The 22,758-nt window shown below is 41.4% G+C and overlaps 2 protein-coding genes across 3 annotated transcripts; one reads left to right on the plus strand and one right to left on the minus strand.

Annotated features, from left to right (window-relative positions):
• Nucleotides 1-3,781: 3,781 nt before the first annotated feature.
• Nucleotides 3,782-11,750, minus strand: LOC139565548 (UBA-like domain-containing protein 1). Its single transcript, XM_071386003.1, has 3 exons — nt 11,450-11,750; nt 10,989-11,048; nt 3,782-5,322 (listed from the first exon to the last, which is right to left on the minus strand). The coding sequence occupies exons 1-3, from the start codon at nt 11,555-11,557 to the stop codon at nt 5,026-5,028; spliced, it is 465 nt and encodes a 154-aa protein (XP_071242104.1). The 5' UTR covers nt 11,558-11,750; the 3' UTR covers nt 3,782-5,025.
• Nucleotides 11,751-11,829: 79 nt separating this feature from the next.
• On the plus strand, nt 11,830-20,659 carry LOC139565542 (probable E3 ubiquitin-protein ligase MGRN1). 2 transcript variants are annotated; one of them, XM_071385992.1, is made up of 16 exons: nt 11,830-12,172; nt 12,462-12,580; nt 12,816-12,904; nt 13,225-13,371; nt 14,047-14,164; nt 14,265-14,331; nt 14,520-14,563; nt 14,684-14,731; nt 14,957-15,025; nt 15,266-15,425; nt 15,680-15,789; nt 15,979-16,193; nt 16,940-17,097; nt 17,275-17,385; nt 18,049-18,094; nt 18,329-20,659. In XM_071385992.1, the coding sequence occupies exons 1-15, from the start codon at nt 12,085-12,087 to the stop codon at nt 18,087-18,089; spliced, it is 1,584 nt and encodes a 527-aa protein (XP_071242093.1). In that variant the 5' UTR covers nt 11,830-12,084; the 3' UTR covers nt 18,090-18,094; nt 18,329-20,659. The 2 variants fall into 2 exon arrangements, with proteins under 2 accessions (XP_071242093.1, XP_071242092.1); XM_071385991.1 differs by lacking the exon at nt 18,049-18,094.
• The last annotated feature ends 2,099 nt before the right edge of the window (nt 20,660-22,758 follow it).

Raw genomic sequence — 22,758 nt, forward strand, 5'->3', positions numbered from 1 at the left:
ATAACAGTGCCATGTTCTTTTAAAGCTTGGATCTCTGTTTGTAAAACATTCATTGGAGACTTGTGCATGTAAAAGTAACAAATTAGAGAAAACAGTAACCCGCTATGTAAAGAGAGGATTATGCTATTGTTGCCGTTGGCCATAGGATTTCCCAGACTCCCACTGTTTCCTGAGAGAGAATAACCTTAACTTAATTCGGCCCTCTGTTGAAGATACAATAATTATATACATCATGCTAGGGGTCAAAACAACAAAAACATTCACTTCAACACACAGACAATGTGAAAGAAAACGGTTGAAATAGGTGTCTCGTTGGAGGTTTGCGATTATTTATATAGCCTGAATTTGTATAATGTTGCAAAGCAATGGCTCCATGCCTAAAATGTCCACTAGAGAGCACTGTCCACAATGCATAACTATAGCCAGAAGTCTCCTCCTCAGAAGACACATTTAGTCTACCACTCTGCACTCAAATGCAACTATTTCCCCTGCATCTTAGGTGCAGATAATATGTACAATTTTATGCTGTTTTACCTCTAATGAGATATTTGTTTTTAGAGCATTCTGTATGTTTCTGTTTCACCTGTTGCATTTTAGTCATTAGGCCTACTGTAAGTTTTCCCATGCATTCAAACTTAAACAATAGTGAAGTTCCAGGCACACAAGTTATAACAACAAAGTACTGCTGTTGGCAGAGTAGACACTCCCTTGTTCTCTGACAAGTTTTTACATCCCATAGTCTGAGCCAAGTTTAGAGGCCAACCAACCCAATCTCTCCTTTTCTATCACACTCCCTGTGATTGGTGAACTTGATCGCAGTTTCCATGTGTTCATTGCCAGATAGATTTGATGTTGCTATATTAAGAAGGTTGTTACTATGTTTGGTTTTGCAGTAGGATACATATTGACACACTGTCCAGAAATAACTTGTTACATAGACTACAGTAGACTACTAATTCATGTTTTAGTACTAATAAGAAGAGGCTGCTGTAACATGTTGAACCAGCAAAACCAGCTGTAAAGTACCCTCCCTGTCGGACTCTCCCAAACCCGCATGCCGGTGCTACAATTACTACAACTACTACACTGAAGCATGACTGGTGTTCAGAGTGAGATTGTTTCAGCAGACAAGGGGGTGAGGGGTCAGTCACATGCATGAATGGAATGAATGAAAGGGAGTGTTGTCTGTCCCACCAGAGCGTTATGAAAGGACATTTCTCTCTACCTGTGTTCCTGTCTGTTTCGTTTCACTGGAACACTACGTTTCTGTTCCCAGATCAGTCTGTGTGATGAGAGACGGGGCACACTGCAGTGCTCTTATGTAACAATGAGCTGGGGGAAGGGGAGAGGGAGGGAGAGCAAGAGACAGAGAGAGAGAGAGGAAGGGACAGAGGGAGGGAGAGGGTGGGAGTCATGGTGGAAAGAAAAGTGTCTCCTCCCCATCCTTTGAGAGTTGAACAGTCCTATTCTTCCCATTTGCACGAGCAAATGTGAGATGTAATCAGCAGTCCCACAGCAGATACGATAGATGCTCATGGTGTGTGTGTGTGTGTGTGTGTGTGTGTGTGTGTGTGTGTGTGTGTGTGTGTGTGTGTGTGTGTGTGTGTGTGTGTGTGTGTGTGTGTGTGTGTGTGTGTGTGTGTGTGTGTGTGTGTGTGTGTGTGTGTGTGTGTGTTCATTCCCTTTAGGCAGTAGGCTGAATGCGACATGTTAATGCCATAGTAGCAGAGGGGCTTACGCGTGATAAACATAGCTCTTTTCTTCCTCCTCGTTGCTGTAATCTCTACCTCCCTCTCCCTTTCTTCTATCATGTGCTGCTGTGTCCACTTTGTCCCCATCACCTTTCACCCACTTTCTGCTTTTGAGGGTTCACTCCAGGCTTACTCTCGAGTAGGTTTTTATCTCAGCAATCACGTCAGCTTCTCACAAGTTGTCCAGAAACATGTCTTATCTGAGATTGCATACTGCGACAGCATATCCAAACAATGACTCTCACATAAACAATAGCTATCTTGTTATTGTATAGGCTAACCCACAATGTTCTGGAGATGGAGTGTATAATTTCTGTATATTTGAACCATTTCCCATCAGTACAATAGCTGGAGCACTTCTATTGTGGTATGTCTTTAACACACCTACAACGCATAAGCTTCATAAACATTGCATGAAATCCATGTAAAGAACTATGAAGTCAGCCTGATGGTCATGGATGTGGTGGGTTGGAATATGAGCAGTACGGAGTAGCAGAGAGTGGGGCAGTGTATTGTAGGAATTTCAGCCATGTAGCTCTGCTCCTCCATCTCGTCTTGTGTTCCTGGCAGCTCCACTATCATCCTGGCCAACCTGGCAGCTGCCTGGTATTCATGTCACGCCCTGCAAACACAGAAACACACACAGCCAGCGAGGTGATGGGGATAGGGAGGGGGACTGGGTCCACCAGGATGGGTCTAAAGAAGCCTCAAAAGTATTTTATGCACTGCTGCTGCCAGGGAAGTGGAGGTGAAACAAGGTTAGTCATAGTCAGAAGAGACACACCACCCACCTACTGCTGGTTATGTGGGAGGACAGAGAGAGAGGGGGGGGGGGGGTAGAAATAGAAAAAGAGGGAGAGAAAGAAAGAAAGAACAGGAGGGGGTTGTGCATTGTGAGAGCAGCCGTTGTTTATGTTTGCAAGCCTGAGTGTTCTCCACATTTTGGGGCAAAAGCAGGTCACATTGCTGACAGCCCTGGCGCATGCTCTCACCATTTCCTCTATGCTATTTCAGCCTAAAAGTAAATCTCCAGTTTGTATACCCAAACCATCATGTCTTAGTTTGGCTCAAACTAGCTTGTGCTTACAGTACTCTAAGGTTCTGCGCAGCAGGGAAATCTTGTGCTAGCCTGGTTACAGTTTTACAGTGCAGCAATTTGCAGTGTAAACAAACACCAACACAACTCACCAATCCCATGAGTTTTGAGGAGTTATGAGGATGGGTGGACTGCTCGGGGGCCACTCACCTTTCATTGTCAACTCAGTACAGACAGATCAGATCGATCAGTCTGATGTCCGAATGACATTATACAATGTGTAAGGCCTGTCCAGCTACAGAATACAGGGAGGTTCACCATGTGAGCAGAAGAACAATAATTGTTTGAGGTTGATAGGTGCACAGTCCAACTAGGCTCTGGTTAATGTTTGAATCCATGTCGCTATGTGTTATGACTGTTGGAACATTAACCACGCTCACAGAACTGATGACGATCTTCAACACTCAAGTCAAAATAGAGAGAAGTTGAATAGCATACACAGGGGATGACATGAATGAAGACAACGTCTATCAAATGGGGAGAGCTGATTTCCTAAGCAGATGGGGGGAAAGAACAGTGGGGTGAAAAGGTTTGTCATATACAAACAAATCTGTACCACATAGACAAGGAAGTGGCCATAACAGAGCACTGTTTGGTCTCTGCTTGTCCCTGTCATTGTAGTGTGGGATAAACAGTCTCTGACTCAACATCTCCTCCTCAGTCTGCTCTGAGGTTTTTCATCAATCCAAGGATGGAGAGAAGGCCAAACATTCATCTGTTTAGACCATTTCACATTTCCCCTGGTTTTTAAACAGTGTATCTCTCCCTGATGTGATGTGTGTGACTGAAGATTGCGTCATACCAACTCACTGGACTCAACATCCACTGAGAAATAATCTGCCATCTGGAAAATACTAAAAGAGCACAGGATGTTGTGGGTTATAGTTCCATTAGAGCCCCATGTCCATTTGATACATAGAGTCAGACTCCAAGATCTAATGCAGTGTAATACATACGATATTTATTCAGAAACACAAAATAATTAAGTTAATTGTCTGGTAATCCACAAAATTGTTGTGGTAGCTGTCTCATGGAAAACATTGAGGAACAGGCGTGTGTTCAGATTAACTGATGTGCAAAGCAAAACTAGTGTGATTATCAGATTAACAGATCGTAGAATAGAAAACGTTTGGATGGGGCCTTCCCTGAATTTATCAGTTCCTTTCAATTGCAATATTCATTCCATTTTACAAAATAAAAAGATGATCAGGTGCCTAGACAAAACATTTTTGAGCCGAGAGTTCCTGAGACAGCATCACCAAATATGCTGTTTTTTTCTTATTATTTTAAATTTTTCTTTATCTTTTTTAAATCTATCTTTTTTAAAATATATTTTCCATCTTTATTATTTTCCCCTAATATGCTGATTTCCATCTTAAGCAACAACAACACTGTATCAAAAACTATCTGTCTGCTACTTAGAGATGGAATATCAAGAAAGATGTCTCACTCTGACAGAAACCTTAATCTCACTTTTCCTCTGAACACTAAAAGCTGAAAACAGAATCATACAAAAAACACTGAACCATGATTGCAGTATAACATCATTTAGCATTCAACGCAGACAGAAACACTGTATATAAAGAGGAGCAGTTTGTAAAGTTGCTTATTAAACATAGTTGGATAGCTGGTGTTCCTTGATTGTGTGAGTGGGACAGTCAAAGTCATTACCCAATGTTTGAAAAAGCAGATCCAAGTTGGTTTCTAAGCACATTAGAATACTAGAACACATGATATTCGCACACTTACACTGGTTAAAAAATATAGAAGAATGATGTTATTTATGCAGTGCACCCCCAGTATATAAGGCATCCAGTCCATTGACACCACTCCAGAAAGACAAAGGAAAGATGATGACACTGTCATACACATCAGTGTGTACAACAAGAAGATCCTTCTTCGGCACTAGTTATACAAGTCCATCTTAGTCTCTGGTTTCAGATCAATGAAAAAAAATGAAACATATGCCTAACTAAAATTGTCTGCAGATTTTACAATGTGGGGTCACATGAATGTTCATCAGCTGTATGCTCATAATTCCTCCTTTCTGTCCTCAGTGCATGTCCACAACATCGCTTCGTTTTCTGCTTTCCCTTGCAGCCAATTCATTTCTCACTTTGTCAAAGAGGACTGCCCGATATTGGTTCCTCTTGTTATCGCGAGGCCCCTGCTGTGCTCTCATCTCTCTGCCTCCATGGTAACGCTGGCCTGTTCACTGGAGGCCTGCTGAGTGACGGCTTGGGGCCACCCAGGGGGAGGCACCTGAGAGGGCAGCTGCCCAGAAGTCCACAGGCCCTGCTGCGTCTGACCTGGGGCAGAAGGGCCCATGGCCCAGTTGACCTGAGGAGGAGAGGTCGCCATGGAGGCTATGGGACTGCTGACGTTGAAGCTCTCTGAGGCCTTGAGGCGGGAGAACATGGCCAGTGCGTCTGGGAAGTTGGGAGGTGTTGCTGGTGTGTTGGCTGGAGTGTGCATCTGTGGAGAAAGGAGAGAACCATTAATAAGAGAACATCGATCTGTAAGCATTTCTGATTGCATATTTCACTACTGACTTTTGTAATTACTGGCGCATTGTCTCCAGTTCTAATTGACATGCTTGGTTTGATTTACCATCTTGACACTTATGTCCTCCCTCAACTGATCCTTAGAAGTGCCTACATCATAATAGTTGTGGAAGCGAAAAGGGAAAAATATTTTCCCTTCGAAGCCCAACTTCCTCAGACTGACCCCTTGTCTTTCCACCAAATTCTACATCCTGCCCTGAGTCTGCCCTCTCAGCTGACACTACAGAGAGCAGGCCCTAGGAGACTGCTCTGTGACTGCCAAACACAGGACCAGTCAGCCAAAACAAACACCATTCTATGAGTAAGAACCTAAGAGGGTCCATAGGAATCGTACCTTCCAGGACGTAAAAGGTCAAAGCAACCAGTGTTAGGATTCACCCCAACCATCTGAAGGCTACCAGACTGTCTGTTTTCTCATTGTGTGGACAGGATATCCACCACATAATAGATTATGCAATATCTCAAACAGTCATGTGGTTTGTAGTGGAACTAGAGGAAATAGATACCCTCCCCCCAAGTCACATGCTTGCCTTCAGAATAGGTTTTGACTGCGGTAAACATATTTCTTTAGGAGGATTGTCAGACAATTTAACTACATTTTGTTAATGAGAGCTGAAATATGTACAAGAAGAAAAAGATGTCCACAGGCTAATTAAGAAATTCTTATTACTTGATAAGAACATTAGTGGAGTATCCCACACATATGGATTTCTAAGGTTTCTATGGTGCAGTAAGAATGAATGAGTTAATGAATGAATGAACAAACATTGGATTTCCCACAGGCATTAGCGTTGAGCTGCTTCAATAGGAACGAGACGTGCCTTTATTCAACGTAATCATTTATGATGCGCAGTGAACCATAAAGCTAGTGTGTGCATTGCTCAGTTCAGGACAAGTATGTCTTTGTACAAAAAACGGGTCAGCAGCAGCCATAGTAGCATAAGGCTGGCTGCTTCAGAAATGTCATTTTGCAGATCACTGGTAGCCTACATTTGCTTCAGTCATAACATTGCAATAAATTGTAAGTGATCATAACAGACTTCCTGTCAACTGACACACATGGCGGCAATAAAACAATGATCTAAGTGTAATGGGTGCGTGTCGGTGGCAGGGAAGTCAGGCGCAGGAAAACGAATTTGGTATAAACTGAGTCGTTTAATAAGTGCTCATAAAACTCCAAAAAACAAAATTTACAAAAAAATTATATAAGTGGGTACAAACCTCGTCGCACACCGACACATGACTTGCACATAACTTACAATAAAAACAATCTCCGACAAGGACATGAGGGGAAACAGAGGGTTAAATACACAACATGTAATTGATGGGATTGGAACCAGGTGTGAAGGAAGACAAGACAAAACCAATGGAAAATGAAAAATGGATCAGTGATGGCTAGAAGGTCGGTGACGTCGACCGCCGAACACCGCCCGAACAAGGAGAGGGACCGACTTCGGCAGAAGTCGTGACACTAAGATATGATTTAGAATTATATTTCTTTATACTATATCTGTTTACAAAACGGTTAAAACTGTACAGCTGAAAAACACATATAATACAAAAGCCTTCTCCGTTATCTGACCACAATAACAAGACAGCCTGGTATGTGTGGGAGTTTCCACTCCTTTACATTGAAAGAGGTCAGCAGTGTATAGGGAGAAGGGTGTTGAAGGGGTTGGCTATGTGGACACACAGGGTGTGGGACTCAGTGTGTGGCAGCTGCTCAGTCAGATCAGCTGGCTCTGTACACATAAACACACAGGAGACCGGCGGTGTATTTTCTCATCTGGAGCTGCAAAGTTGCTATAGAAACAGTCCTGTTTGATAGGGATGGATCCTGTAATAGCAGCTGCAGCCAGGGAAACAGTACAAGAGAGCTTGTTTTAGAGAGTGTGGTCTTTCTCATCCCTTTTCCTATTGTTTATTGTCAGTTTGCCATATTTGTGGCTCAGAATAAACAATGGCAAACTGTACCCTGTGCTAAAGCCCTGCATCCTACCAACCAGCATTGTCCATTTTAAACAAATGTGCTATTGTACACCAGGCAGTCTACTCTACCATTGTTCAAAGGGCTTGTAAACAGACACATTCTCCTTTCAAAATGATATCCCGCATCAGAGCACATCTAACTGTAGACACTAAACGTCTAATAGCATCCCAAATAGTAATAACAAGGGTAGTAGAACAGTTTACAAAAGCTGTTTCTTTTGGACGATGTTATGAAGACTCTTTAACTGACTCGATTCATGACTGCCACAGACCTCCTGGCATCCTAAACATTGACTGGGACATTGTGATACGCCACACGTCTACAATATTGCCACCAGCCTATGCCTTATTAGCCTGCTGTAGTTAAAACCCCTATGTGCATTTCAATCATGAGGGACGTAATCATCTGTGGATGTAACATCCCATAAGCACGTTGAGTTTCAACACTGACCTCCATCGTGTGATCTACAAGATAAAAGTGTTGAGGGCATCATGGGTAATCTGTCTTTCGTGAGGCTGCACCTTTTTCAGAGCTGTTTCACTAACTCACAGTCACCCTACACAATGTCTGTTTCCATGTATGTGGTCAACTGTCCAACGAGACGAAAGAAAGGAAATTCAGACATCACGCGTCACGTGATACACAGCTTACATTACTGTGTCCTGTATCAACAAATCAATCTCACCAACCTCCAACACAAACAGGTCAATGAGCAACCATAGAGTGAGTCAATAATTAACCCAACACAGTCCCTTGTTGTTATTATACAGCCAGGGATAGATTAATATACAGATGCTGGTTTGTCATGTCAACTTGTTCAAGTGACAAGTGTCATTTTAAACCAAGGTCACAGTGCTCTTCATAACAATACAACCACTACTGACAACAGAAACAATACCTTTCAAAAACATGACCTTTAATAGCCTTGGGTGTAACAGAGTTAATTTCGTAACCTCACTTCCCAGCTTGAAATGTCTCCACATCATGTTACATGTGCATTGGGCCTCTCCTACGCTTGGCCTTTCTGCACTGGTCTGTTTAAGGACACAGTGGGCACATACTGCACCGTAGTTAACCTGTCAACCAATTGTCAATGAAAGGGGCTCAACTTAACCTTATGCCACGCCTGACAGCCAACCCCTAATGTAAACAGACCACGCCAGATGTATTGCCAATGTCACTGCTTCTTATCAAATCTAATGTCTGCCCACATCCTGTTTATTTTCATCAGTTTGAAAATGAAAAAATGAAAATAGAAGCAGAATGAGATCACTGGGAAATGGCAGACCCAGTTGTAGGTTATGAGAGGTAAGGTTCTAGACCTAAATAAGCTGATATCTTATTGCTCATGAAGCCAGATGTTGTTTCGAAGGAGGAAATCTACAGGCCAAATGGAAAATCTACATGACAAATGGCCTAGAATAAACTGTGCTAATGTCCTGTTATACATGTGTCAACATTTGAACACTGTCATTAAAAGACAATGTATGTACAGTTGAAGTCGGAAGTTTACATACACTTAGGTTTGAGTCATTAAAACTTGTTTTTCAACCACTCCACAAATTTCTTGTTAACAAACTATAGTTTTGGCAAGTCGATTAGGACATCTACTTTGTGCATGACACAAGTAATTGTTCCAACAATGTTTACAGACAGATTATTTAACTTATAATTCACTGTATCACAATTCCAGTGGGTCAGAAGTTTACATACACTAAGTTGACTGTGCCTTTAAACAGTTTGGAAAATTCCAGAAAATGATGTCATGGCTTTAGAAGCTTCTGATAGGCTAATTGACAACATTTGAGTCAATTGGAGGTGTACCTGTGGATGTATTTCAAGGCCTACCTTCAAACTCAGTGCGTCTTTGCTTGACATCATGGGAAAATCAAAAGAAATCAGCCAAGACCTCAGAAAGAAAATTGTAGACCTTCACAAGTCTGGTTCATCCTTGGGAGCAATATCCAAACGCCTGAAGGTACCACGTTCATCTGTACAAACAATAGTACGCAAGTATAAACACCATGGGACCACGCAGCCGTCATACCGCTCAGGAAGGAGACGCGTTCTGTCTCCTAGAGATGAACGTACTTTGGTGTGAAAAGTGCAAAGGACCTTGTGAAGATGCTGGAGGAAACAGGTACAAAAGTATCTATATCCACAGTAAAACGAGTCCAATATCGACATAACCTGAAAGACCGCTCAGCAAGGAAGAAGCCACTGCTCCAAAACGCCATAGAAAAGCCAGACTACGGTTTGCAACTGCACATGGAGACAAAGATCGTACTTTTTGGAGAAATGTCCTCTGGTCTGATGAAATAAAAATAGAACTGTTTGGCCATAATGACCATTGTTATGTTTGGAGGAAAAAGGGGGAGTCTTGCAAGCCGAAGAACACCATCCCAACCGTGAAGCACGGGGGTGGCAGCATCGTGTTGTGGGGGTGCTTTGCTGCAGGAGGGACTAGTGCACTTCACAAAATAGATGGCATCATGACGGAGGAAAATTATGTGGATATATTGAAGCAACATCTCAAGACATCAGTCAGGAAGTTAAAGCTTTCTCGCAAATGGGTCTTCCAAATGGACAATGAACCCAAGCATACTTCCAAAGTTGTGGCAAAATGGCTTAAAGGCAACAAAGTCAAGGTATTGGAGTGGCCATCACAAAACCATACCTCAATCCTATAGACAATTTGTGGGCAGAACTGAAAAAGCGTGTGCGAGCAAGGAGGTCTACAAACCTGACTCAGTTACACCAGCTCTGTCAGGAGGAATGGGCCAAAATTCACCCAACTTATTGTAGGAAGCTTGTGGAAGGCTACCCGAAATGTTTGACCCAAGTTAAACAATTTAAAGGCAACGCTACCAAATACTAATTGAGTGTATGTAAACTTCTGACCCACTGGGAATGTGATGAAAGAAATAAAAACTGAAATAAATTATTCTCTCTACTATTATTCTGATATTTCACATTCTTAAAATAAAGTGGTGATCCTAACTGACCTAAAACAGGGAATTTTTACTCTGATTAAATGTCAGGAATTGTGAAAAAAAGTTTAAATGTATTTGGCTAAGGTGTATGTAAACTTCCGACTTCAACTGTATGTTTTGTATAGTATGTATCATAAGTGCTGTAGCACTGAAATCATATTATTTAATTTTTTTACTTTATTTTTTTTTACTAAAACAATGTTCACTTTTCCTGGAACCACCCTCTCCCACTCGACACATTTTCAAGGCTTCAATTGAAGAAAAAGTATAGTAGCAGTACAGATCATTCATAACTCACATGACTTCATTAGCCGACTATAAGTATTAGAAACATAGCAGCCTATCATGTCACCGTTCATGTGAAAGAACACAGTAAGTAATTAGCTACAGTACATGACAAGGCACTATGAACAACGTGGCCAATGTGTGTTTATTTTTGTCAGGCTTGTGTTTCGGTACAACACGGCGGACACGGACGACAAGGGCATGAATATAAATATAATCATAGATGTTGCAATAATCATTATCATAATGTAATAATAATACATCAATCATTCATTGTTAACAATAATACTGTAGGTTTTCTATACTTACCATTTGATGATGGTGACTGTATGGAATATTGGTTTCTTGAAAAAAGGCACTTAATGCAGTCTATTGAAAAATAAAATGTATGTGTCAATAAGCAACAGTCCAGTGTGCATTACACATATGATAGCCTATTGCAGACAGATACAACCTAAATTGATATTCTACTATCTGCTGTGAAAATGTTATATTGTGCCATTAGGCTGCTGAATACCATAGTTAGCTACATTTTCATTGCATAATAGCATTAGCCCACTGGGATGTTATAAAGATAACCAGATTATTTTACAAATGATTGGCATTACTGTATTAATTAGATGCATTTAATCAATGACTCTGAGAAACAGACACAGACTGATTTCTGTAACTGATCTATGGTTAAATAAAGGTGAAATAAAAAAAAATAAAAAAAAATATCTTCCACGCACCAAACTCAGACCATTGTCAAGAAGAAAAGGTTCCCATACCTCGAACTGCCAATGTGCCGCTTGTAGAAGCTGTTTCGCTTGGTCTGCCGCGCATCCAGCAGTCAGGACGAACTGATTTATCATAACTTGGTGCTTTAGATCATCCATATTTGCAGAAGAGGGCTATTCTAAACCTTTCCCCTTGGTTTGGTGCTCAGTCCTTGAGGTTATTCTCCCTTGCATTAGCCTTTCCTCTCATCGACCATGGAGACAGCACAGTCAGCAGTGAAAACTCATATATTTACTCTATGAACTATGTTCAGTGTCCTGAGCACCCCTCTGATCCGCAGCGCGAGAGCGCAAATCAGAGCGATGGGGAGGGGCGATCAGTAGGTCGGTGACAGAAAGAACTACAAGTTGCTAACACCATGTAGTTTGACGTTTCACACATCAGAAGGCTTTTGGCTAGAAACTTGTGTTTATTTTCTTTAGCGGACACCCAGTTATCCTTGGTTCTATCGTTATTCTTGACAGGTACACAGTTGGATATATACGTGGCTGTGTAATACCGAAGAAAGTCTAAAACTTGTTACAAAACTGTCCCTTGGACGATAAATACACTAGCGTAGGGGCTAGTTACGTTAGTAGTTAGCCAAGTATTTAGCTAATTAGCTAGCTAGCAACAACAAGGAAAGATGGGGTCGATTCTTAGCCGGAGAATCGCTGGCGTTGAAGATATTGATATCCAGGCGAATTCTGCGTACAGATTTCCACCGAAATCGGGTAAATATAGCTATTAATTTGGATTGAAACACTAAAACTCGAACTATAGCTAACGCTGCTAACGTCAGTTAAACTGACATCATCAGCTCCCAACATTATAGGCCTAACGTTACATGTGAACGCTATAAATGGTTAATTGTATGATATTCAGTCGTGGTGAGATGTTTATTTGATGAGGCAGGGATGAGTTGTACATCGGTGCCCTGATCTTGTCCTGATTAAAGATAGGCCTTCCATCCTGATTTTATCCTGGTTCTAATCTAGTCACATACTTCTATTTTCTTTTAAGGGAATTACTTTGCCAGCCATTTTTTCATGGGAGGGGAGAAATTTGACACTCCCCATCCAGAGGGTTACCTATTTGGAGAAAACATGGATCTGAACTTCCTTGGAAATAGGCCTGTACAAGTAAGGACAAACAAGTTCGCTATACAATGGCAAAGGTTCTTAGCTATGTTAAGTTTTTCATCTTGCAAGCTGCTGACAGATAAGTAACATGTTCAGCATATTAGTTGAAGTGGAAGTTCAGGAGTAGTCCTTGATTCACATCCCCTATGCTATTGGTTAGGCTAAAGCATTTGAAGTTTATCTGCATTGGGCTGTTCTTTTCTTAGACTAGTTGTCGTGTCTCACCTTTGCTTAGTTTCCGTACGTGACCCCGGCACCCCATGAGCCTGTGAAGACCCTGAGAAGTCTGATCAATATCAGAAAGGACTCCCTGCGCTTGGTCAGGTGAGGAAAAACACCATCATATTCTACAGCAAGTAGTCTTCAGACTAACCTTAACCTCATTTGTTTTTCTACGTGGTTTTCATTGTCAAGTGATTCGGGTCAAGAATCCTGGCTGATTGAGCTTCGCTTAACATCTATTCACTGTACTTGTTTAGGCCTACGTTTAATTTGATATTGACATGCCTTCATAAGTGTGGTGCATGAGGGATTTTTTTGTTGTTAACTTAATCATAGCTTCAGTTTCAAAGTTATGTCATTTTGAAATTGGCCACTTGAAAAAGCTAGCCTAACATTGTTTTGTTCGTCTGCTTGACTACTAGGTACAAAGATGACACTGATGCTCCAGTAGAGGAAGGAGGGAAGCCAAAGGTTCTGTATGGTGTGGAGTTCACATTTGACGCTGATGCTCGTGTGGCTATCACCCTGTATTGCCAAGCTTTTGAGGAATTCACCAATGGGATGGCAATGTATGTACGAGTCTGATTCAGAAACCTTTTCATTTACATAATAGACTATGTTTAGCCTCAATATGCTATTTCTAAGTCATTCACTAATTAGAAATACATATTTTCTTCCACTGTCTCTTGCTCCCAAATATCTAACTAAATACAATCCAGCATTTTTCATTTCTCATTTGAAATTAAATCCATGCCTTTTATCTGTTTCTGAAGATGTGCAGTGAAATTGTTTTATTCACTTTAAAGACACGTTGTATAAGAACATCTTATGATAGTGGCCAATATGGCCAATGTACAGCATAGCACGCCAGTCTCCAAAAAGCAGACTGGGAGATATACAATGGGTCCTTAGCAACCGCCTGTCTCCATGGATACGCATGTCATCTGAAGAGGGAATTAATATAATAGTTTATGCTGAGGTCATTATGTGAGTGGATGGATGTGTTTCTGCCTTTTTTTTTGCATGTTTTTTTATTGAGCTTTTCCATTGACAAATTTAAGAGGGAAAATTCGGAAATTGATTTTATTTAGGCCTAATGCTGTTTTTCATTATTTGTGGTCGAAGAAAGAGCTTTCAACAAGAGATCTGAAAAAGAACATCTTATATTTCCTGGATATACTAAATTAACTTTGATAGTTTTTGTATTGATAAGATATTGACATCACTGTTTCTGTCCTGTGTAGGTACAACCCAAAGGGCCCAGCCCTGGTTTCTGAGACTGTACACTATAAGAGGGGTGTGAGCCAACATTTCTCCCTGCCTTCTTTCAAAATCGATTTCACCGACTGGAAGGAGGAGGATGTGAGTATATCTGGGCAGCAGCACTCAATCCTGTGGAGTGATGTCACCAGCTGACAGTTGATAAACTCATCTGTTGTCACCATTTATTTTATCTTTACAGCTGAACTTTGAGCTGGACCGGGGTGTTTTCCCCATGGTGATCCAAGCTGTGGTGGATGAAGGGGATGGTAGGTGGTCCAAACGGTTGACGCTGATGTTAATGTTCTGCGCTCCATATATAATTCAAGGCTGACTTAATAACAAACTTAGTTGTCAACTGTCTCTCCGCTGTACCACAATAGCAGGTGCTAGATTAGACATTCTGTATGCACAGAGTACAGTAATCCCTTATGAATTAGTGTTTGTCCTTTTCCAGATTGCTTTGGACATGCACATGTGCTGCTGGCAGCCTTTGAGAGAGTAAGTAACTCATTGTGTCGATTGAGTGGAAGAGGACAGTGTTTGAATTTGACTCAAATTTGCATCCCGCGTCTGATGTCACACAAATATGTGAAGTAAACACCATTTCTTCCTTTCAAGCATGTGGATGGCAGTTTCTCCGTCAAGCCTCTGAAGCAGAAGCAAATTGTAAGTTAATACAAGTTAATCCATGTCTTCTCTATTATATTAGTAGATTATTTAAAATACAAAATGCCTGAATAACAAAAACATGTTAATTTACAACACATACATTTGTTAGCATGTGTGCTTACTTCCTCTTTATCCCCTATGGGACATAAGGCTACAATGTGTTCCTCTCATCATTCTCTGTCCTTGGCCACGTGTTGTTGCCATGTGTGCTCTCTGTTATAGGTGGATCGTGTGAGCTACCTGCTGCAGGAGATCTATGGAATTGAAAACAAAAATAACCAAGAGACCAAGGTTGTTATTCCAGAACTCACCAGGAACACTTTTTGTAGATGCATACAGTAGATTTATTTAACATGAATTTACAAAGGCTGTTGGAAAGCAACACATTTTTACATTATAGAGGTGTAACCACACCTGAATCTTTCAGGAATGTGGCTCATTTTGCTGTAGGTTTTCAGACCGTTGGTTTGCGTAGTAAATTTTTTTCTACATGTTCATCACTCTTCACAAATGTTTTTTGGTTCTCTGCAGCCATCGGAGGATGAGAACAGTGACAACAGCAATGAGTGTGTTGTTTGTCTGTCAGACCTCCGAGACACCATCATTCTGCCCTGCAGACACCTGTGTCTCTGCAACTCCTGTGCTGACACCCTGCGTTACCAGGCCAACAACTGTCCTATCTGCAGACTGCGTAAGGAGCGATGCTAGTTTGTTTCCAATAGGCTTCCAACTGGGATTTCATGCCTTAGCTAATAGGAAATAGACCTGCCAGGCTGCCATGTTTCAGAGCTCAGCGAGAGAGACACCTAATGGACGTGGAGATGAATGCCCTGTGTGGACTGAGCTGATTTAAGGAAAATGCTGTAAAGTTGCCATTTTAGTGAAGATGCAGTCACATTTGACAGTGTGTAGTGTAATCAGTGTTTGGTCTGTCTCTCTCCCCAGCCTTCCGAGCCTTGCTGCAGATCAGAGCTGTGAGGAAGAAGCCTGGGCCGCTGTCTCCTGTGTCGTTCAGCCCTGTACTGGCTCAGACCATGGACCATGATGAGCACTCGGTACGGCGCAAACGACCCAGGCATTTGTTGTTAATACACACATGGCATCATTTGTGTCAAGGATTGTTTCTTTTTCTACTTGTATTTAACGAAACTCAACTCCATCACGATGCAATTACAAAGCCTTTAATAAATGGCTGTGAATGACTAGTGAAGATATGAGCAGTCTTTCTGTGTGCATCTCTCCAGAGCTCAGACTCGGTTCCCCCAGGCTTTGAGCCCATCTCTCTGCTGGAGGCCCTGAACGGCCTGCACTCTGTGTCCCCCTCCATCCCCCCCGCCCCCCTCTACGATGATATTAACTTCTCTGGGAGCCTGGTAGGGGAGGGTCGGCCGCTGGGCTCCCCAGAACACTCCGGTGACGGGGGCCTGCAGAAGGGCAAAGTCAGCAAGTCACCTGACAGGTAATCCTGGGACACAAGGGTAGTAACAAGCCCAGTTCACTTTCTCCTCCATCTGAGATGGACCATCTCCTTGAAATGTGCACTCGTACCCTACACTCCCCCTCATTGATTTAAAATGGACAGGTGTAAGCGAAGATGGTGGAACCTCCCTCCAGCGAATATTTAAACCAATCCAATGCTTTGAAATCTTTTGAGGTAGGGTGAACCAGGGCACACTTTAGGAAGAAGGGGGAGACACTGAAGTGGGCTAAAGTCCCAGTGCTGCTCTCTACAGTCCAGGTGCCTGCTACTGTAATTTTTCACACCATTACCATTTGATTTGAACAGTCTCTAACTTGGAGCATATACAATTTTGAATTATTTAGTTTTAGTATGGAGTTAATAGCCCTGACAGATTAACTGCCAGGATGGATTTGCTTGTTGACATTGGGTTTGACTCTGGATTGATTACTCATCAGTTTGTGTAACAGCTGGCCCAGGGTCAGAATAAAGAGTGTCCGTATGTTGTGGTGAGTTGCTGCTAGAGGTCTTCTCCTGTATCCAGCACCATGCTACAAACTGATTAGACGGCGTGTCCTTGGCAATCCATCCAGTTGACATTGCTGAGCCTTGCCAACCTGCAGAAAATAAACTTACTAGGACAACAGTACAGAGTGCAGTCTGTTTATTATAAAGCTTCACGTCGGTTGTAAAAGTGTTTTTTTGTTTATCAATGTCACCTCATTGTAAGTGTTTGACCCCCGCAGCACCCTGAGGTCGCCCTCATCACCCATCCAGGAGGAGGATGAGGAGAAGCTGTCTGAGATGTCGGACGCCCAGCCTCACACACTGCTCTCCAGCAGCCCAGCTCCCACCGAGGCCACTGCAGCCGAGGATGTACCGGAGTCCATCTCCCCAGATGATGGTGAGTTCTGTCATGCTCTGAATGCACGTAGTTAGCGGTCCAGTCTACATCAAGTTCGGGTAGGTGACCCCTCCAAATAATGACTTGAAATACCTACCAGGGTACATTGCAAACCAGTGTAAGGACATTTAGGTCTTGTTGTGACCTTGTCTCTCCCTCCTGTCGTGGGTGGTACAGAGGACAGGCTGCACTCTGGAGGAGAGAGAGAGATCCTTCAGGACTACAGCAGTGAACACAGCAGCCTGACCAAAACAGAGAGTGACCCGCCAGGGGACCTGTCTCTGCCAGGTAAGCTAATAATAACACAAGGCCCAGGCCCGTGCGTATCTGTGCGCGTGTGCATGATTGTGTATGTTTGTCTGGATATTAAAGATATTCTCTGGTTCTTTTGTATACTTTTTAGCCAGTAGTTCTGAAAGTAGCGCCCATGAGCCAAAAGTGGCCCCAGAAAATTGCATACTCTGTCACATATATGTACAGATATGTGCATCATGTCTCTCTCTCGGTCTACTGTGTGCGTGTTGCTAGCTGTCACTCCCTTAGCAAGCTGAAGATCATTGGCTGAAACTTTAATTGCTAGGGGGCTGGCCCATGTGGGGGTAAATGTAGGGAAAATGGCGCTGCACAGCTTCCAGAAAACAGTCAAACTAGGGATTTCTTGGCTAGTTCTGCTCATAGAGAAGAACAAACAGCATGAACTACACATTAACACAAAAAACGGGAACCTTGAAAAATACTTACTAGTTGCCAAAGTACCAGAGCATGTCTTTAATGCTCAAACCAATTGTTAACATACATTTTTCATTGCACGTATAACACCTTTTGGCTCTTTTTCTCTTTATTCTCCCATGCGTTCAGTCCCCCAGCTTTGCATCTAACCTGTGTGCTGTTTGTTCTTCTCTGTTTCCTTACTCCCTGCCCTGTCCCTTTACCTGGCCTTGCTATGGCCAGCTCTAGGTCCTGATGCCTGCTCTATTGGTGTGGAGGAATAAATGTGGTATGTAGGACTTCTCTGTCCTGTCTTTACCTGTCTCGTTGCTTCAGCGAGGAATCGGTTTCTCTATCTGTCAGATTCAGGACAGTTGGTTAAAAATCTGCTGCAGGTTATAACTCTGTTTATCATGCAAATTGACAGCAAGATTGTATTGATAAGTATCCAATTGTTTAGATTTGATTTCACCGGAGTAAGAGATCCTCTTGTTTAATTGGATCATGCTCCTTGTGTCCACAGGGTCATCAGAGAGCCTGAAGAGTCAGAGTACCAACTGCTCCAGCCAGCCCCTCCTGTGTCCCCCCAGCAGCCTTCACATGGAGGATGAGCAACTTGACCCCTAACCTCTGGGCCCAACGCTTCTCCCTCTCTGGCGGAGTCCCAATTCACTTTCTCGCATGGATTTAACAATGGTGGAAACTCCCTCCAGTCAATAATTACACCAATCCAATGCTTTTAAATCCATGACGGGGAGTGTGAAAGTGCACATTTAGCCTACAATATGAATAATTGGGACTTTGCCATGGTCTCCTCCCAAACCCATCCCTCCCCCATGATCCAGTCCCCTTGGGCCTTGTAGAAGACCTCTCTCCTACTTTGGTCACCGATTCATGCCATAACTGGCATTGATTCAAAATGTGTTTGTGGTGGTCATTGCAAGGATTTACTAAAACCATACTATACCTTAACAAAAAAACAACAAGTCCTTAATTAGATTGCTTTGCATACATACATTTAGGAGTGTGTAATTGTTTATCCATTCTGGATGGGGATGTGGTGCAGTGGCGGACATTGCATGATTCCAGTGGTTGAGTATGACTACCATCATATGGTGGTACTAGAAGCACACTCACTTTCAGTTTACTCTACTCAAATTACTGCTTGACACTAATTGTTTTAAAGAGCATTAATACCATTCATGTTGTATTCATCTAAACTAATAACTTTTTTTAACTGTTATTTCTTGGTGCTTGTATGATATGAAACGTTTTTGAAAACAAACTTTGAAACATTTCAGTGATTTTTGACATGATTAAACATGACATAATTTAATGGTGTCATTTTTAAAGGTTTTGAGGATTCATTCATTTTACTTTGAAATGGTGAATTCCCCTGTCATAGCAAGTCAAATTGAGGCATTTCATTTCAAGTTGTCTTCAATGGTAAATATCTGCATTTGTTTGTTTTTATACTGAATTATGTGATATCTTATATATTGTACCTGTACTAGAAAATTGTGTAGATTAATTTGCAAAATTGTATATTTGTGTATTATAGAAGAAAATCTGTGGATTCAAATAAGGAGATTAGTAGTTACAGCTACATGCACAGTATCTCACATTTAGCTGATCGATTTTTAGTGACAGAGTCCAGCTTTACACCCTAACAGCTGAACACAAAGATAGAGCCTGCAACAAGCCAATACGCTATGCTGACTGTATAGCACAAACTGTTATTTGTAGATGTGGCATATTTCTGTAGTTATATTGTGGCTTGTCATCCTGGCATAGTCATTGTCTTGCTCAAGTTCCATGACTTGCAGTATCTGACTTCCCTATAGATGTAGCACCATCCATATAGGTCTATGTGCCTTCAACTAAACAGATATGGCTGCTGCTAGTTGCATTTTTGGTGTTCTTGTGATGAAACTGTTTCAGGATATACAGCTGTATGAGCGCGTAGTCTAGGAGGTTTTTATTCCCATTGGCTGATATACAGAGCTGTAAAAGTATGACATTTCTTTGCATTCTCAATGGTTCGTTAAATATTTTTAAAGAAACCTAATTGTTATTAAAACCAACTGTTCAGCAATTACAATTATGTTAAGTCCATATATTGATACATTTAATCTAAAAATGAACTACATTATGAGTAGACTTGGTTGTTATTTGGTCTGTATTGTGTGTGTGTGTGTGTGTTCTAATTTTTTCCCCAGGAGGAATAAACTAAATGCTTCTCGACCATTTTACTTATGCAATATCTTGAGACATTGCATCTTTAACATTAGGTTATCTTTCGCTTGTGAGTATTGTTGTAAAGGGGTGTAAAAACGATCCAATCTGCTTTGGATTAATACTGTTCATGTCATGTGTCTTTGACTAACGATGTGTCATGTTAACTTTGATGATACACTTGTGCCTTGTTCCTGTTTCTCACTATTATTGACCTGGTATCCAGGATAACACCACATTTAGTGATTCATAACTCTATCAATTTCTGTCTGTCCCTGTGTACAGATGTAGGATCTTCATTTGATCAATCTTCTATTACTGAGAATTTTCCTGCACAGCAGGAAATGCAAACTTGTAGTGTATTCAAGGTTTAAAAAGGCTTCTAACGTTTGTAATTTCTACTTTAAAATATCAGACTTGATTTGCACTAATGAAAAATGTATCAACCCCTACAAAAATGTCCCATTCAGTATAATCCACATAATTCAAATTTCCTGTTGCTGCAGGATTATTTTCCTGCTGTAGCGAACTGGCTCAAATTAAGATCCTACATGTGTAGCCTATAGTCGCATGTGAATAACAATTAAATAAATGTAATGTTGAACACTTCTGTTTTTAACTGCATGTCTCATGCTTGACTTCCATTGATCTGTGATGACCATTTAGGATGAATTTGGAAAAAGTGGGACACTTTGCATTTCCATCTTCTGTAACCTCTTTCGACATCTATCCAACATATTAGCCCAACACATGATACATTTATGAAATCCTACAGATGTTTCGTAATCACACAAAAAAACGACTGTTGATTTCATATTCGCAGGAGGCATGACCATATGTTCTTTTGTCAGACCAAGAAATAAAGGAATCAGGATTAATCTGTCCCAGTTTATATCATGTCCCACTCTTTCCCGAATTCACCCTATGCATAGTCCTACAAGTTGAAATGAAATGTGTATATATTATATATATAGTACCAGTCAAAAGTTTGGACACACCTACTCATTCAAGGGTTTTTATTTATTTTATTATTTTCTACATAGTAGAATAATAGTGAGACATCAAAACTATGAAATTACACATATGGAATAATGTAGTAACCAAAAAAGTGTTAAATTCTAAATAGATTTTAGATTCTTCAAAGTAGCCACCCTTTGCCTTGATGACAGCTTTGCACACTTGTGACATTCTCTCAACCAGCTTCACCAGGAATGCTTTTCCAACAGTCTTGAAGGAGTTCCCACATATGCTGAGCACTTGTTGGCTGCTTTTCTGTCATTCTGCGGTCCAACTCATCCCAAACCATCTCAATTAGGTTGAGGTCGGGTGATTGTGGAGGCCAGGTCATCTAATGCAGCACCCCATCACTCTCCTTCTTGGTCAAATAGTCCTTACACAGCCTGGAGGTGTGTTGAGTCATTGTCCTGTTGAAAAACAAATGTTAGTCCCACTAAGTGAATCCAGATGTGGTGGCGTATCACTGCAGAATGCTGTGGTAGCCATGCTGGTTAAGTGTGCCTTGAATTCTAAATAAAGCACAGACAGTGTCACCAGCAAAGCACCATCACACCTCCTCTTCCATGCTTCATGGTGCGATCTGACAAAGACATGACGGTTGGAACTTAAAATCTCAAATTTGGACTCATGAGACCAAAGGACAGATTTCCACCAGTCTAATGTCCATGGCTCGTGTTTCTTGGTCCAAGCAAGTCTCTTCTTCTTATTGGTGTGCTTTAGTTGTGGCTTCTTTGCGCTTTGCAGGTATTAAACCATGAAGGCCTGATTCACGCAGTCTCCTCTGAACAGTTGATGTTGAGATGTGTCTGTTACTTGAACTATGTGAAGCAGCAGGTAGCCTAGTGGTTAGAGTGTTGGGCCAGTAACTGAAAGGTTGCTGGATTGAATCCCTAAGCTGACAAGGTAAAAATCTGTCGCTCTGCCGCTGAAGAAGGCAGTTAAACCACTGTTCCCCTGTAGGCTGTCATTGTAAATAAGAATTTGTTATATACTGACTTGCCTAGTTAAATTTAAAAAGCATTTATTTGGGCTGCAATTTCTAAGGCTGGTAACTCTAATGAACTTATCCTCTGCAGCAGTGGTAACTCTGGGTCTTCCATTTCTGTGGTGGTCCTCATGAGAGCCAGTTTCATCATAGTGCTTGATGGTTTTTGCGACTGCACTTGAAGAAACTTTGAAAGTTCTTGACATTTTCTGCATGGACTGACTTTCATGTCTTAGAGTAATGATGGACTGTTGTTTCTCTTTGCTTATTTTAGCTGTTCTTGCCTTAATATGGACTTGGTATTTTACCAAATAGGGCTATATTCTATATACCAACCCTACCTTGTCACAACACAACTGATTAGCTCAAACGCATTAAAAAGGAAAGAAATTCCACAAATTAACTTTTAAGAAGGCACACTTGTTAATTGAAATGCATTCCAGGTGACTACCTCATGAAGCTGGTTGAGAGAATACCAAGTGTGTGCAAAGCTGTCATCAAGGCAAAAGGTGGCTACTTTGAAGAATCTCAAATATAAAATATATTTTGATTTGTTTAAAACTTTTTGGGTTGCTACATGATTCCATGTGTTATTTCTCAGTTTTGATGTCTTCACTATTATTCTACTATGTAGAAACTAGTAAAAATAAAGAAAAACCCTTGAATGAGTAGGTGTGTCCAAACTTTTGACTGGTACTGTATATACAAAAGTATCT

Source organism: Salvelinus alpinus, chromosome 36, assembly GCF_045679555.1.
Source record: "Salvelinus alpinus chromosome 36, SLU_Salpinus.1, whole genome shotgun sequence".
Lineage (NCBI taxonomy): Eukaryota > Metazoa > Chordata > Actinopteri > Salmoniformes > Salmonidae > Salvelinus > Salvelinus alpinus.